Source organism: Manis pentadactyla, chromosome 7 (genome assembly GCF_030020395.1).
Source record: "Manis pentadactyla isolate mManPen7 chromosome 7, mManPen7.hap1, whole genome shotgun sequence".
NCBI lineage: Eukaryota > Metazoa > Chordata > Mammalia > Pholidota > Manidae > Manis > Manis pentadactyla.
The window spans coordinates 71,808,636-71,822,902 of NC_080025.1; the positions used below are offsets into that span (position 1 = coordinate 71,808,636).

The following is a 14,267-nucleotide window of genomic DNA, read 5'->3' on the forward strand; positions in this document are numbered from 1 at the left end:
ACAGGCTTCCTGCAGCCACAATCCTCTGGAGTGCTTGAAGAGTTAACAAGTACTTTATAAATCATGAATCTCTTCAAACACAAGACTAAAGCACACATCTCCAAAATTAAATTAACATCTTGAGTTGGGGTGATTGGAGGAACTTAATCCTTCAAATAACAAGTATTCAAGTTTGAGCTCAGAGCTTTACTGTGCTCCAGCTCGAAGCTTTAAGAAAAAAAATCAAGAAACAGTTTTAAAGAGGTGGGTGAGGCTGCACTGGAAGCATATAATGAATGAAATGCAGAACACAAGATTCACTTGTAATGAAGGCTTTAGCTATAATTAAAGAAAGGGATGGACACATCAAATTTGTCGGGGTTGGGGGGGAGGAAACTTTCTAACTGCAGGGACATACTGAAGACGAGGCTCCATGCTTTCAGAAACAGTGGAGGTGGAAGACGTAAGACTCACTAAGGTACCAATAACAAAACCGAGTTGATTGAAAATTTCCAGAGACGTTTTTTATAATACTTTAGCATTTACCCAAAGACAATCATGATGCATCACACCTTGGGACTTTTCAAAGCAGTAGGATGGGTCAAATATGGCCCATGACCTTGGGTCAGCGAGGGCCTTCTTCCTTACCACATAAGAGCCACCCAGGAAATTATCATTTCCTTAGGCTATGATTTCCTCAGAGGATCCTGGCGAGTTGGAAGCAAACAGGAGGTCTGGAACTCTGCTGGTTCTTTAAGTCCTCTTCCACCCTTTCTGAACAGCTCCGGCTCAAGCCAAGCTTTGTGGCCTCACACAATGTATCTGGAATAAAACCTCGCCTCACTACATACTATAAAGCAGGCTGCTGTATTATTAAATACACAGCCTAGGGGTGACTACTTGACATAAGTATATAATTTAGGGTTTAAGAAATATTTATAAAATGAATAAATATATTTTAGCAATATCTGAAAGAAAAATTAGTGAAATGAGGCTGAAGATACTTAGAAATGTTTTATTTTCATTGGTTGAGAACTAAATTGATCATCTGAATGGTAACTCTTGCATTGTGTCCTAAAATAAAACACTCTGCTGGCAAGGAGAAAATAGACTAATTTTGCTGTTTTATCTGTTAAGCTCACTTGCAAAAAAACCCCAAGCAAACCAGGCCAGTGTTAAATTTAAGGAATAGAAACATAAATTAGTGATGATTATACCAACACATTTTTTCATATTCAGAACTACCGCATGGGGTGAGTTATTTCCTTTTGAGCAATGAGAAAACTGAGGCTCTGAAATTATCCAAAATGATCAAACCACATATTTAGTAATAAGTTAGCATCAGAATCCAGATCTTAAAACTGGAAAAAAAAATGTCTTCCATTACAAATGTAATACTTGCTTATCAGAAAATATTTGGAAAAGTACTAGGATGGAAGAAAAATCCTGACTCACAGTGGAAGCCACATCCACATTTTGGTACACTTTTTCCAGTCCTTTTGCTGTGGATATTTTTAAATTTAACATGAACATGGCATATCAAAGTGGATATATGAATATTTTAACATCTTCTGATGTTAAAATGAAAGCACACACATTATAGGAAACTTGGAAAATACTTAAATGCATGAAAGGAACTAAAGTCACCTAGAATCCCATTAGCCAAAAATAACCATAGTTGATATTTTCTTATATTCCCTTAGTTGTTTTCTGACAATTTTCTTTTTTACATAGTTAAGTTCATAACGTACAAGACTTTTAAGTATAGTTAACAAAGGTCTAATGCATGATGACAAGGAATTTGGTGAAAGATAGTCACTTGTCACTCAAATTGTTCAATAGGTTTTCAAGAGGCAGAAAATCATCAGTCTGGTTCTCTGTCCATTCATACGGCCACCAAAATATCTGTAAGCCTTAAGGTTGCCACTGAGGTTAACCCTGACATTCATTACCATGTTTTGTTTGTTGCATCCAAGAGGGTCTAACCATTTATATAAGAATACTCCACACATAAAACTTTCAATATGATGCAAAAGCCCTTCTAGGAAAGACCACAGCTGTAGTCTGAAGAAAAAGTTTTAGTATCTTACAATGAAAAATGTATAATGTGCCTTAACATTTCACACACTTAAATTTACATGAGAAGCTTAAGCAAAAAATAAGGCATGAATGACAATGGCTCAAGGAAGTCCTAAATGCTGTTACAGACCTGGTATTAATAAAATTCCAAAGATTTTATTATCCATACTAAAAACTTCAGTTGTATGTGAAGTAATAAACCTTTACAACAGCTGTTAAGGAAAAGTGGCAATGTAAGTGCACACATTACTGAAGGCAAAGAGTAAGAGCGAAAGAACTCCCGTCGGAATGTTGATTCTGTTCATCCAGCTTCCAGCTTCCTCTTGGTTTAAACACTCATGACACACTGAATGAACTGAAAGAGAGAAACTGGGCATTAGACTGTGGACTTCGTAACACCAAATACACCCGAGATTTTTTTTGGGTAGCTTACATTTTGGTTTTCTAATTTGAATTGTAGATAATAAAAAAAATCCTTTCTAAAATAAGAGTAAATGATGGGTGGAAAGGGAAGCAGTCTAATATAAAATCCAATGAGATTCTCACATTAAAGCTGCTTAAAGGAAGCAGATCTTACTCCAATGGATAAGTAATTCTTTAAATTCCAAAGAGTATCTCAGGTTCTTGACCTACCCATTAACAGAAACAACAGTTGCTTTTATGCTGTTTTATCACAAGACTTCCACACTGCAGTACCCCACTACTCTAACAGTGCTTTTCAACAGTGTGTTCCCCTAAAACCTGCCTTATTACAATAAATCCTAGTATGCAAGACTCTGTATGCACAGAAACAGTGTCTGCTCCTTCCCCTGCAATTCAGAAGCCTGGGTCTAGAAGCATCAGCACTGACTGTGAAATGTTTGTCTCACCACTAAGCACACACCGAGAGACTCTACTTTTCTACCAATTTTCTTCATCCCTCTTCCAGCACCAGCGAGGCACTGTGGGCTGGGTGACCCTTGTAAAACTATCCACAAGACCACGCTAATTATCCCTATTTCAGGGAAAAGGAAACCAAACACTTGGACATTTCGCTCTCTCTCAAGGGGCCCCCTCTGAGGTCAAAGCCTGTGACCCTGACACTCCACAGGCTGCCTTGGGAAAGGGTGACAGCTACCACGTGAGAAGTGAATGCACACTAAAGAGAACACACCTCTAAGCAGAAAAAGTAAACATTTACATACAAGCTTTCTTAAACTGTATTCATTAACTGCGGCAGCTGCTAGGCCAAACAATGTGCATCTTTGTATTTTGTAATGGAGAAACATTTTAGAATGTTGAGTTATAGTCACTGCCATTCTAAAGTGATATTTTAATCAATGGCTGCACAAAATATGGAAAAACATCTCCCTAGCTTTGTTATGTATATCCAACTAATGCCATCAAAGGTGGCACTTGGTTACTGTCACACTGGTCATGTGGCCTTATCCTAGATCTTTTTGGACAGCTGTGTAGTGAATACAGTTTTAAATTGTAACTTGTTTGTGCCTTATGTCCTCGATGAAGAATGGGGGTGTGCCACATGCGTCTCTGAGCTGTTCAAGTCACTTCTCAATGACTGAGATGATCTAACAATGGGAAAGGCAGACAGAACTCTGCATGGGTGTCGAGGACATACCTGGTCGAACTCAAGCCCAGTGAAGGAGGCATTATTACTGCTTCCTCCTTCCTCAGTCTCAGAGCAATGAAGAAACTGCCTAAGTGATCCAGCTAAGTAAGTGGGGCAGGCTGGGCTTTGACCTAGGATTTTTAAATGAAAATCAAATACTGGTCTATGGATAAGACTAGTAATAAATAAAATTAATAAATTTGGAATGGTAACTCCTTCTAATCATTTAAGCTTAATTCTCTAGCATCCTTAAGATGCTCTTAACATCTGACTTAAAAAGGGATGCCCATTTGGTATATACCTTATTCATTTACTCAGTTCTGAATTTACTGAGACTTACATCATCGTATGGGAAATTCACAACACCTTGCTGAGCAGTATCCCGTCTTCGAAAACTATCTGCAAAACACCACAGCAAAATGTATTGGCTTTTTAAAATCATCTTATTTGAAATCACATTAGTTAATTATTTCAGCATAGATTCAAACTGTAATAACATTTACATTGTACAACCAGCTAACAAAAGAAAACACAGAGCAAAGAAACCAACTACATGGATATCAATAGATTTCATATACAGCAAAGTAATACAATATACAGAAGGTGACCAATTGTCATTTTAACCTGGAACTGGAAGAAAATGCCTTATCCCAAAGTCAGTAAAGCTCTGGTGACTTCCAAGGCCATTACTTGACTGTGATGGAAGCACAGAATTTCAGACTTCTTTACAACAAGGATATCATTTGATTAAAACCAGACGGCGTTCTGAACATGACAAATGGCTGTGACCAACTAGTCCAAACATTTTCAGCTCTGTCCTAGTGAAAAGGATTTAATAAAAAATCTCCGCTCAATGCAAGAAAATTATGAAACCATATTAAGAAAGTAAAAAAAACAAAGGTGAGGGATGGGACAAGAAAAAATATACCAGAGGAAGAAAAAGAATAGAGGGAACAGAAAAGTACAGATTATTGATAATAGCCTCATTTAAGAAGTATATCTGAAGCAGATGACCACTATATTATGTTGCTTTCCAACAGGAGGAATCAGAAAAGACAGCCTCTCAAATGACAAATTTCACTCTTTTCACATATTTCAATTTGAGGGAGAAATCACAGGATACTTATAATCTGATAAAAAATTATACAAGTAGCCTGTTTATGTTTTGGAGCCTTTTAGTAAAATTTAGTTAGGATTATTTAATGGCAGGTTACTTACTAATTTGAAAAGACTTCTGAAAAACATTATTCTACTAGCTATGCTCAATAGCAATAATTAAAAGGCCACTAAAATTAGGGGGGGTAAAGATTGTGAACAGTAAGAGTTCAGAAGCCCTGAGAAGTGAAATATAAAAACTGTGCCTTTTTGGCCCGTGGTGGTAACACTCTCTTCAAAACCACACCTGTGAGAGCTCGCAGTTTGACGCAGCAGGCGATATAGTCATCGAAGGTGATCTTGCCATTGGTGCTGTATCGTTTTGCAATTGAATTCACAGCCTGGGGACTCAACCTAAATCCTGGAGGGAGGAAAAATCAGCCAGCAAAGATAGTTAAAGGATTACAAAAAGCCCATTAAAATAACCAGGCATAATTGTTTAAGATTGAGTGTATTCATTTCAATTGTGAATACACACTACTTTGACAAAAGAGAAGCTGCCTGTAGCACTTCCCTTGAGAATTAAAAAGAACTCTTCTACCACGGAAGAGAGAGCTGGGGTTGGCCATACCCACCCATTGTTGTCAGGGCCTTCTGCAGTTCCTGAGGATCCACGGTTCCACTCCTGTCACTGTCAAAACTGATGAAGTGCTGTCTCCAGCCATTCAGTACAGCCCAGAGTTCTTTAAACTCATTGAAACCCATCGTGCCTGACATATCTCTCTGAGCTGTAATCAAGGATGACAGCATCTGTATTTTGCAACATTTTTTAATGGTTAAATCAAAGGTCAAGGGTATGGGAATCTAATTTCTTTCTGCTAAAATGTTACATGTTCTTGGCATGACATAATAAAACGATCCTCTAATGATATAAGAAGAAGGGCCCATGGAGACAAAGCTCTGAATCCATATTCTCACTGTGGGGAAAAGATAATCTATGTGATGTGACTGCGAGGAAATAACATGGCCACTGTGAGCCACATGTAAAAAGCAGTCTTGTTACTGGAATAGGGCTGCCCTTTCTGGGTGCCCCAGGCTAGGCTACTTACCCTTTTGTCTTGGGGTCCTCTGTGGCCCTAAGCCCTTGTTAAGCCCCCAGACCCAGGCTTTTCACTTTTGGGAAATAAGGTGGGATGGAAGGCACGACAGGGCCCAGCACTAGCTCAACTGAGTCAAAAACTGTGAGGTGGCAAATTCCACCGCTTGAAGGTCAGGTGTGAACCCTAAAGAACCATCAGTGTGAAAGCCAAAAAGCTTCCCTGACCGCTCGGATTGCCAGGCTCATTTCTCTTTGATGCTTCCTTGAATTCTTGAACAACATTCTGTGTGCTAGGCTCTCTTCCTTTCTCACACCAAATTACATCTTAAAGCCGAAGATTGTGGCAAACTTTTTGTGGTCATTTGTCACTCTGTGTTTACTGGGTACTAATTCTTGGATTAAAACCTTGAGGAAGGAGGTTTTTTGGTCAAGTATAAATACTCTAGACAGCAATCTAGGTAAAGGATACATCCAGCATTGAAACCATAAGCCGACAAGTCTCCAGGTTAAAAGCTGTTAAATCAAAAAAGTACATAAATATTATTACAATTTTAAAAGTTGACATTACCCTGGGTACATTCAAATTAATTAGGAATGTGATCATTTATATACTTTTATTTTTATATGCTGCTGAACCTATGTGAAACTAAATTGTGTGGAGCTTTAAATTAGACAGACTTTTTCCAGATAGACAAGATTCCTTCTAAAACCCAATTTTGATTTTAACAACTTCAATTTTTTTAAAAAAAGTATTGCATAGTACTGTTAGTATTTTCAAGTGTGTTTATGGTTTTGAATTTGGGGAAAAAAGTGTCCTTATCTTTTAGAAAAGTATACACTGATGTTTTTTGTATACAGAAATGTTAAGATACCAATTGAATCTTAACATGGGAGTTAGGGGCACAGACCCCTGCATAGTCGAAAATGCACATGTAACTTTTGCCTCCCCAAAAACTTAACTAATAGCCTACTATTGACAGGAAGCCTTACTAATCGTAAACAGTTGGTGAAGACATATTTTGTGTATGCATTATATACTGAATTCTTAAGCTGGAGAAAAAAAGTTTTCTCAAATTGTTGCAAATCTAAAAAATTTCCAACATATTTATTGGGGAAAAACATCTGTGTATAAGTGGACCCGTGCAGTTCAAACCTGTGTTTCAGTTTTGAAATCACATCTTATTTGAAATCACATTAATTATTTTAGCATAGATTCAAACTGCTACTACTTCAGAAGAAAACGGGCAAGTTTATAGATGAAATAAGAATGGAAACACCTTTGATAACTGTTGAAGCTGATTGGTACACAGAAGTTCACTGTACAGTTATCCCTATTCTTGGATAGGCTTACATTTTTCTATCATTGTCTTTTAAAAGTATTATATTACCTTCTTGCCTTTGAAATTGTACTATAGTGAGTTCAGTTCACCATAAGGAGCCACAAGGTATTATATACGCCATGGTAGGTGGGACAATAGGTTTGCTTTGTTTCCTACTGTACGACAACTGACTGTAAATTGCTGGTTAGTTCTGTGTCTAATATTTGTTTTTCTTTCTTTCCATTTAATGTCAGGTACTGAATGGTAACCTCCTACCTCAAATAGCCTATGACCTCTGTTCATATTCCATAAGCCTGTATATGAAACCAGATAAATATTTTAGAATTATGTGTTAAGAGCGAACACTCTGGGCTGGTCTGCAATAACCAGTTCAGCAATGGCCACTGTTCAAAAGACTTTTGTTTACAGTTCAAGGGTGTTCTGAGGGCATTTCCATACCTCACTTAGACAACCAAACCAGAATACACTTACTGTTTAATGACCTACTGGGAATATACCTAAGCATACATAGTATGTATATGATCCACACTGTACATCACTTATCCCAATGCTTTTCGCAACATCCCACACACATTGTTTGGGTTTGCACCCAGCACATGGTGGATGCCCACTGAAAATTGTTGGACAAGTATGAGTGGATGAGACTGAATTCTCATCCCTATGCAGAGCTGTATATACCCCCCTAAGAGAGTCTAAGAAGGATGTTTTTAAAATAGAATCTGATTTTTACTGATACTTAAAAATGATGTATAATCCCTTAAGTCAAATAGCAGTCTTAAAGTCAAAATACCAATAAGGGTATTGGGCTTTGATTTCTTCCATTTCAGAACATCTCCCATACTCATTAACTCAACAAATGTCTATTAAGTACTCACTAAATGCAAGGCTCAGGAAACCAAGAACACTGGAGATACAAATGCAAAACTGGGTCCTGCCCTAGCTGAGAGTCTAAGGAAAAGATATGTCATGAGCACATGACTTAATCAAGGTAGAGTGATAAGCCATAATGGAGATACTGAGAAATACCAAGAGGTATTGAGGTTCCCTCCTAGTAAGAAATACTTCAGAGAAGTAGCATTTAAGGCAATCCTTGAATGATAGAAAAGATGTAGGACATCTGGTGATAGCCAAATAGAGCTAGGGACCAGGATAAACAGAGAAGCAGGAAAGTCCAGGGCATGCAAAGGAAGTTGGAGGAAGTACTGTTTGATGAGGCCCCATTACAGAGGCTAAGGCGTTCACCTTTTTTTATAGGCACCAAAGAGCTACGACAGAGGGGAGTGACAGGTCAGAGCTGTATGACAGGAAGCACAGAAATTTGGAAATCTCATCTTTTGTGTGATTTAACAGGGAGGGAATGAGATGGGCAATGAATAAATGTTAACCAAGAAAATTTATCACTGCAGTTTAACGAACTAGAACACTGACATCTAAGTTTGGGTAACAAAAACTCTTCTTGAATTTTAATTGTATTTTTCCCCAGAAATTGCTTTCGTTAATGTTAATTGTTTTAATTAATTTCAAAAGACTCTCTGCAATCATTTTACTTTTACTCTTCCCTTTTTCCCGTTCATTCTACCAGAATCCTTCAAGCCTCTTTTCTTTTAGTAGAAATTCACCATGTAAGCGACCCTACCTCTAGTTGTTTCTCTCAGACTTACCACAGAGGAACAATTACACTCAAGGGAAAGACAGAAGTGAATCACTATTGTACAGACTAGAGCAACTTCCCTCATCGGCTCCACCTCTAGTTATGTCTGCTTCCTTTTAAACTGGTTAAGAAAATGCCCACAGGTATAGGCTGCAGTATCCCTTCCCCTTCCCCCATCTGTACTTTCTGGTTTGGAAGCTGGGTCTATAAGACCAGTGGCTGTATAACGTCTGTATTACAGAGCTCACTCTGACATGTTCCCAGCAGGATGGTGAGGGGTGCCTTACAGCCTCCACAACTGGATGACAGTAAGGAAATTAATTCCATCACATGGTTCTGAGGCCTGACGAAATGTCTTCCCTGTAACTCAGTGGTCTAAGGCCATGACGACGCCATCATTCTCAAATGAAAGCTTTAAGAGGACTGCTCTCCAAGGATATACAACCCACTTTGTTAGTGTGACTTCAAAACAGGCCACACCTCTTCTAATGAAAGGATGCAGAACAGCAGTTTATATTGTGACACGGTCACTGTTGTAAACCCTGACACTAGACCTTCTTTGTTCACTAGCCCCAACTGCTTGAAGTTAACAATGAACAATTTAATTGTATTACCTACAACAGTGAAAAGTCCCCTAATTGAGAAAGTGCTTCCTTTGTTTTGGACCAGCTTAAATGACATATGTAAAGTGTTCCTCTTTTGCATTAATTCCCCCATATTACTAGGATATTGAAGGAGATATTAATAGGATATTTATCAAAGTCATATAAAACAAAGGATGATAAAAACAGAAGGGCCAATCATTTAAAAAGAGAGCCATCTAGTAAATATGCCATCAAATGGTCCAAAAACGCGGTATAAATCCTCTGGTGTAGATTCCAGTTTTCAGCATTTTAATTCACAGTTTACCAGGCAATTTGATGTGTATCTCAATTAACATCTGGCAAAGAAGTCGGCAGGTAAGGCACTTCTGTCAAGACACTAATCTCCACCCTGGATATCTGCCCTGCTTGAGATCTGATTTGAGAAGAAGCATGTGGTACGTGTGTGGGATGAAGAGAAGGCCCTCTGGATGCAGCATCTCTGCAATGGCTCCTCATTTGCAGCTCGTGGCAGAGAGCTCAAAGGGCAGGAAGGGATGTAAGTGCTGAATTATAAGGCCGCAGATCCTGTCTGAGAGGAACTGAGGAGGAGAGGCAGGAGGAGGACCAGTATAAAGAGCTTAGAAATTAGGAAGGGCATCTCTGACTTAGCCTGAGCCCCTCTCTGAAGCGGCAGGAAGAAAGGCAGGGGAAGGCAGACAGGACCAACCACTCAGAACCAGGAGGGCAGGACAGGCCACTCATGGGCCAGACCTAAAGGCCACCAGGCTCGGGACAGAGTAAGGGCTTGGCACACAGTCCGCAGTAAATGTTAGCTCCTGTCGATCATGACACCTGACCTGGCAGGCTTCATGTCAGCACTAACCTCGCCATCCACTGTGAAGGAAGCCACAGAAAGTAGGTCATTGCTTAGCATGAGTCCAAATGCATGGAACCTACATCCAAGAAACCACTAAACTGGTAGGTAGTATGCAATGAGTTAGTAAGTAAGAACTGTTTTCAAAATAACATTTTGAAATAATGAACAGAATTTGGCTTCAAATTTCTAAATTTTGCTGATCAGAAAAGCTGGGTTTCCGTGAAGGTTATGATCACGGGAACAGCAAAAACAGTACTTTCAGAGAAATTGGGGGCCTGCCAACTTACGTTTGTATCCTCCGGCAATGCCCGACTGTGTCAGGCATCTCTGCAATTCATCGGCATCTATTTGCCCATCCTTTTGAAAACAAATGTGAAGAGGAATCACAATAGTGATTTGTACCTTCTAGTTCTTTTCTTTCAATACTCAGTGTTGAGTATTGAAAGCAACAATAACAAAGAAAATGAGTATTATGCATTTTTCTAAAGCAGTCTTCCAAATACAGGTATTTTCTAGATTCTACTTTCAAAAATAATTGAATGATGAAAGAAAAACAAATTAAGTCCTCTTCCCCAAATGGGTAATTAGGGAAATGAACAATAAATGCATTTCTTAATACCTGAAGAGCACATTCAATTTCAGACTATTTTAAATAATTATTACACAAGAATTAACAAAGTCTGAAAGCTAGTTACACCTATACCTTAGTATTACCAACATCTTTTCACCATTTCCTCTAAGTTCCTCAATCAGATGTGGCATAAACCTTCTCAAGTGTAAGGTTCCTCTTTTAATAAAACACTGAGCTCAGCTTCCCCCATTGATAAATATTTTTTAATGTATGAATAAAACTACTTTGTCTTGAACTGCTACTCTCAATCTGAGCTAGAAAAATGCCAAAGTTAAGTATTTTCAAATAAAATTACGTAGTTGCTTAAAAATCATTTTTTTTTTTTTGGCAGGGGAGGGGAGAGCAGGGTGTACATACGACATCAGTAGATAAAAAGTTTGGTTCTAACAGAGTGAAGCCTTTGTGATCATCTTTGCTTCTGATGGGGTGAATGTTTTTCCAGACCACAGTTGTATGTGGAAGATACAGGTTCCTATTATCATTTATTTGCAGACCTTGTTCAGAAACTAGATACATGTTACTTCTAGGGATTTAAAAATTAGACACTAAATCTTCAAGTCCATGGGTATTTTAAATTCTAAACGAGGAACAGGATTAATAATTTGAAAGATGATGGATATGCTGATGCAGGCCAGGGCTGCTGAAAGCTAAGCAGGTGGGGTCACTTACAGGGCTGGAGACAGAGGCAATCTAAGAATACAGCCTAGAGCTCCGCCTGCTCTTGTGGTTTCAGAGATACAGATCATCAACAGATTGAGCAGATACTTAAAGGGAAACTCAGTTTCAGACTCAATTTTCCACTCAATTTCTCCAACTGCATTTCTTAGAATGCTATTCCAAAAGATGGTCTTGGGTTTCTATCCCATAGTATTCTAAGGTATTTTCATATAAAGATGGTGTTATTTCTCATTTTTCATCAAAAGAAAGCTAAGTTGGATTCAGAAAAGCAAACATGCCCTTTGGACACGTCTGGGTCACAGCAGCAGTACATGTACCATACGCAGTGGCCTCCTGAGCAGGGGACGTGTCCTCCCCCAGTGCACACCACCGCTGTCACCCAACTCAGAGTGCGGGGAAGGGAAAGGTCTTGAAGGTCTTTATTCTCTCTCTGGATCAAGAGGCCACAAAACCTAGTAAGGACACAGAAGAGCTGACCCGGTAACAACATCTGCATCAAAAAGAAACTAAACTGTACAAAATTAACTTCCTAATAGTAAGAAAAGAGAAGCAGCTTTCTTGTTTTGAAGCTGGTGGGTTTTTACCATATATACTGATTTCCTTAGGGGGCAATTGATTAATAATCAAATTCAAACCAAGGAACGTGTTAAATTGAATCTGGCTACATAGTTACTGGTACACTAAATTGTAAAATCAGGGATTTCACCAGCTCTGGGATTTCTTTTCCGGAAACTCCCTGAAGCCTCAAAACTCATAGTTCTAAAAGTATTCTTCCACCTTACAGATCTTCAAAGTAATTTAAAATCCCCCGTTTTATTCAATCTGACCCTAATTCAATCACTAGTTTAGTTTTGGATTTAAAATAAATAGGAGTAACACTCTGTCCTAATTTGTTCTTAATATTCAAAAATAAGAAACCGACTATACATTTCCTTCTTTCTCTTTTGCAGAGGCAAAAGGATTCTTTCCCTGAGGCAAGTGCGTTTTTCTGTACTATAACAAAGGCTAATACAGACGCACTCTCTCACAATTCTTTAATATTAAAAGGAAAGCTAACCTGTCCAGCTACAGCAGCAAAATAGCCATACAGCGGGTCCTGAGTTTGTCCAGGAAATGCAGGTCCTCCGGGGGCCCCTCCATACTGTAAAACAGGAAACACAAATGCATCATGCCGCTGAATCAAGTTTTATTCTCTGGCCATTGAGTGCCTTTGTGCAAAGCCAGGCAATTGCCCGCCCCTCATCGTTTACTCCCTGCCACCAGGCACACTGTAACTGCAAACACTCCACCCCTTTCTTCCACTCGCACTCCATTATAATTTAAAAACTGGCAGTTTGGACCAAAATGAGTTGTCTGATAGTTAACATCTATGTAAGTGAAGTAACTTTAAAAATCCTTATTAGCCTACAGGTTACTGAGGTAAATACAACCTGGGCAAGCCACGTATGAACACGGCTCGGAGTTGCTTTCCTTCTATTTTTACAGCGTTCATGGTATTTTAAAAGCGCTAGAGGCAGGTGTAGCCTAGCGTGGGATTAGGTGTCTGGCGGGGCTGTTTCGCAGCCAGCACCGGGGCGGTGAGACGGGAGAACGTTCTGTCCCGGAACAGTTCCCACGGCGACGAGCATCCCTGCGCCCGAGAGGCAGCCCTCCTCCCGCAGTGGTCTCTCGCCCGCCTTTTCTTTTTTTCTCACTTTCTTTTAAAGAGGGAGAGGTAGATGTCTGGACCATTCTAGATTAAAATGGCTGTTGCTCTCAGGGGAAACAGAGAGGGGGAGCAAGCCGACGTGCAATGTGTACAATTTCACGCCACGCATCCGAGAGTCACAGGGCGGGCTCCCTGGGTTAAAATCCACCCGGCGTAAGACGGAACAGACCCGAAGGAGTCGGAGAAAGAGGCAAAGGGTAGGGTCTGGGTCGGGCGGCCGGCAGGCAGAAGCCGGGGCCGGGAGGCGCCGGGGAGCCGCCCCGACACGGGCCCCCAGCGCGGCCTTTCGGTGTCGTTGGTGTCAAGGGTCCGCCCGGGGCCTCGAGCCCGCGCGGACAGCACTTACCCCGCCTGGGTAGTACCCGCCGCTGGCGCCAGGGTGCCCCGGGTAGGCCATGGTGCAGACTGCGCCGCCGCCCTGCGCCCGCTGCCGCCCCGCCGCGCGCCGCCCCGGAGCGCACCACGTGGCGGAGGGGCCCCCGCGCCCGCGCCGCCTCCCGAACCCGTCTGCGGGCAGCCGCGGCCCCCTGCGTGCGCGCTGCCCTATCTGTGCGGTTACTGTGCCCAGGCCGTGTATAATCCAAGGTCCGGGAAGTGACCTCAGACCCGCGATGCAATCCACGCCAAGCACTTTCCTCCCTTCGAAACGAATGGCACATTCCAACACCAATACTGTGCCCCGGGAATTCTTTTTTTTTTCTTCCTACTTGGCAATTGTCTAGTGCGTTTTTTATTTTAAACAACTTCATTGGGCAAGGCCGACAGGCTCTAAGCAGAGTGCACTATTGCGGGAAAAGGGCAGCTCTTAGATGCCTGTGGGGGAAGGAGACAGTGAAAGAACAAAATATGAAAGTGTCCTTGGAAACCAGCAGTAAACCTCAGGAACTGTGTGCAGGGAGTGTAGCTTGAGATTGCATTTCACTGAACAATAGTGTGC

General features: G+C 40.5%; 1 protein-coding gene across 1 annotated transcript; it reads right to left on the bottom strand.

Annotated features, from left to right (window-relative positions):
* Positions 1 to 980: 980 nt before the first annotated feature.
* On the bottom strand, positions 981 to 13,834 carry SRI (sorcin). Its single transcript, XM_036911818.2, has 8 exons — positions 13,677 to 13,834; positions 12,680 to 12,763; positions 10,601 to 10,670; positions 6,331 to 6,374; positions 5,398 to 5,545; positions 5,070 to 5,183; positions 4,008 to 4,066; positions 981 to 2,413 (listed from the first exon to the last, which is right to left on the bottom strand). The coding sequence occupies exons 1-8, from the start codon at positions 13,725 to 13,727 to the stop codon at positions 2,387 to 2,389; spliced, it is 597 nt and encodes a 198-aa protein (XP_036767713.1). The 5' UTR covers positions 13,728 to 13,834; the 3' UTR covers positions 981 to 2,386.
* Between the last annotated feature and the right edge of the window lie 433 nt (positions 13,835 to 14,267).

What these genes read in the sequence shown, in the direction of transcription:
- SRI (XM_036911818.2), bottom strand. Translation starts at nt 13,727, where the DNA reads ATGGCCTACCCGGGGCACCCTGGCGCCAGCGGCGGGTACTACCCAGGC. An exon ending in GCGGGTACTACCCAGGCGGG is followed by an intron (nt 12,764 to 13,676) that starts GTAAGTGCTGTC and finishes CCTGTTTTACAG; the next exon opens with TATGGAGGGGCCCCCGGAGG. An exon ending in TGAATTTCCCATACGATGAT is followed by an intron (nt 2,414 to 4,007) that starts GTAAGTCTCAGT and finishes TCTCTCTTTCAG; the next exon opens with TTCATTCAGTGTGTCATGAG.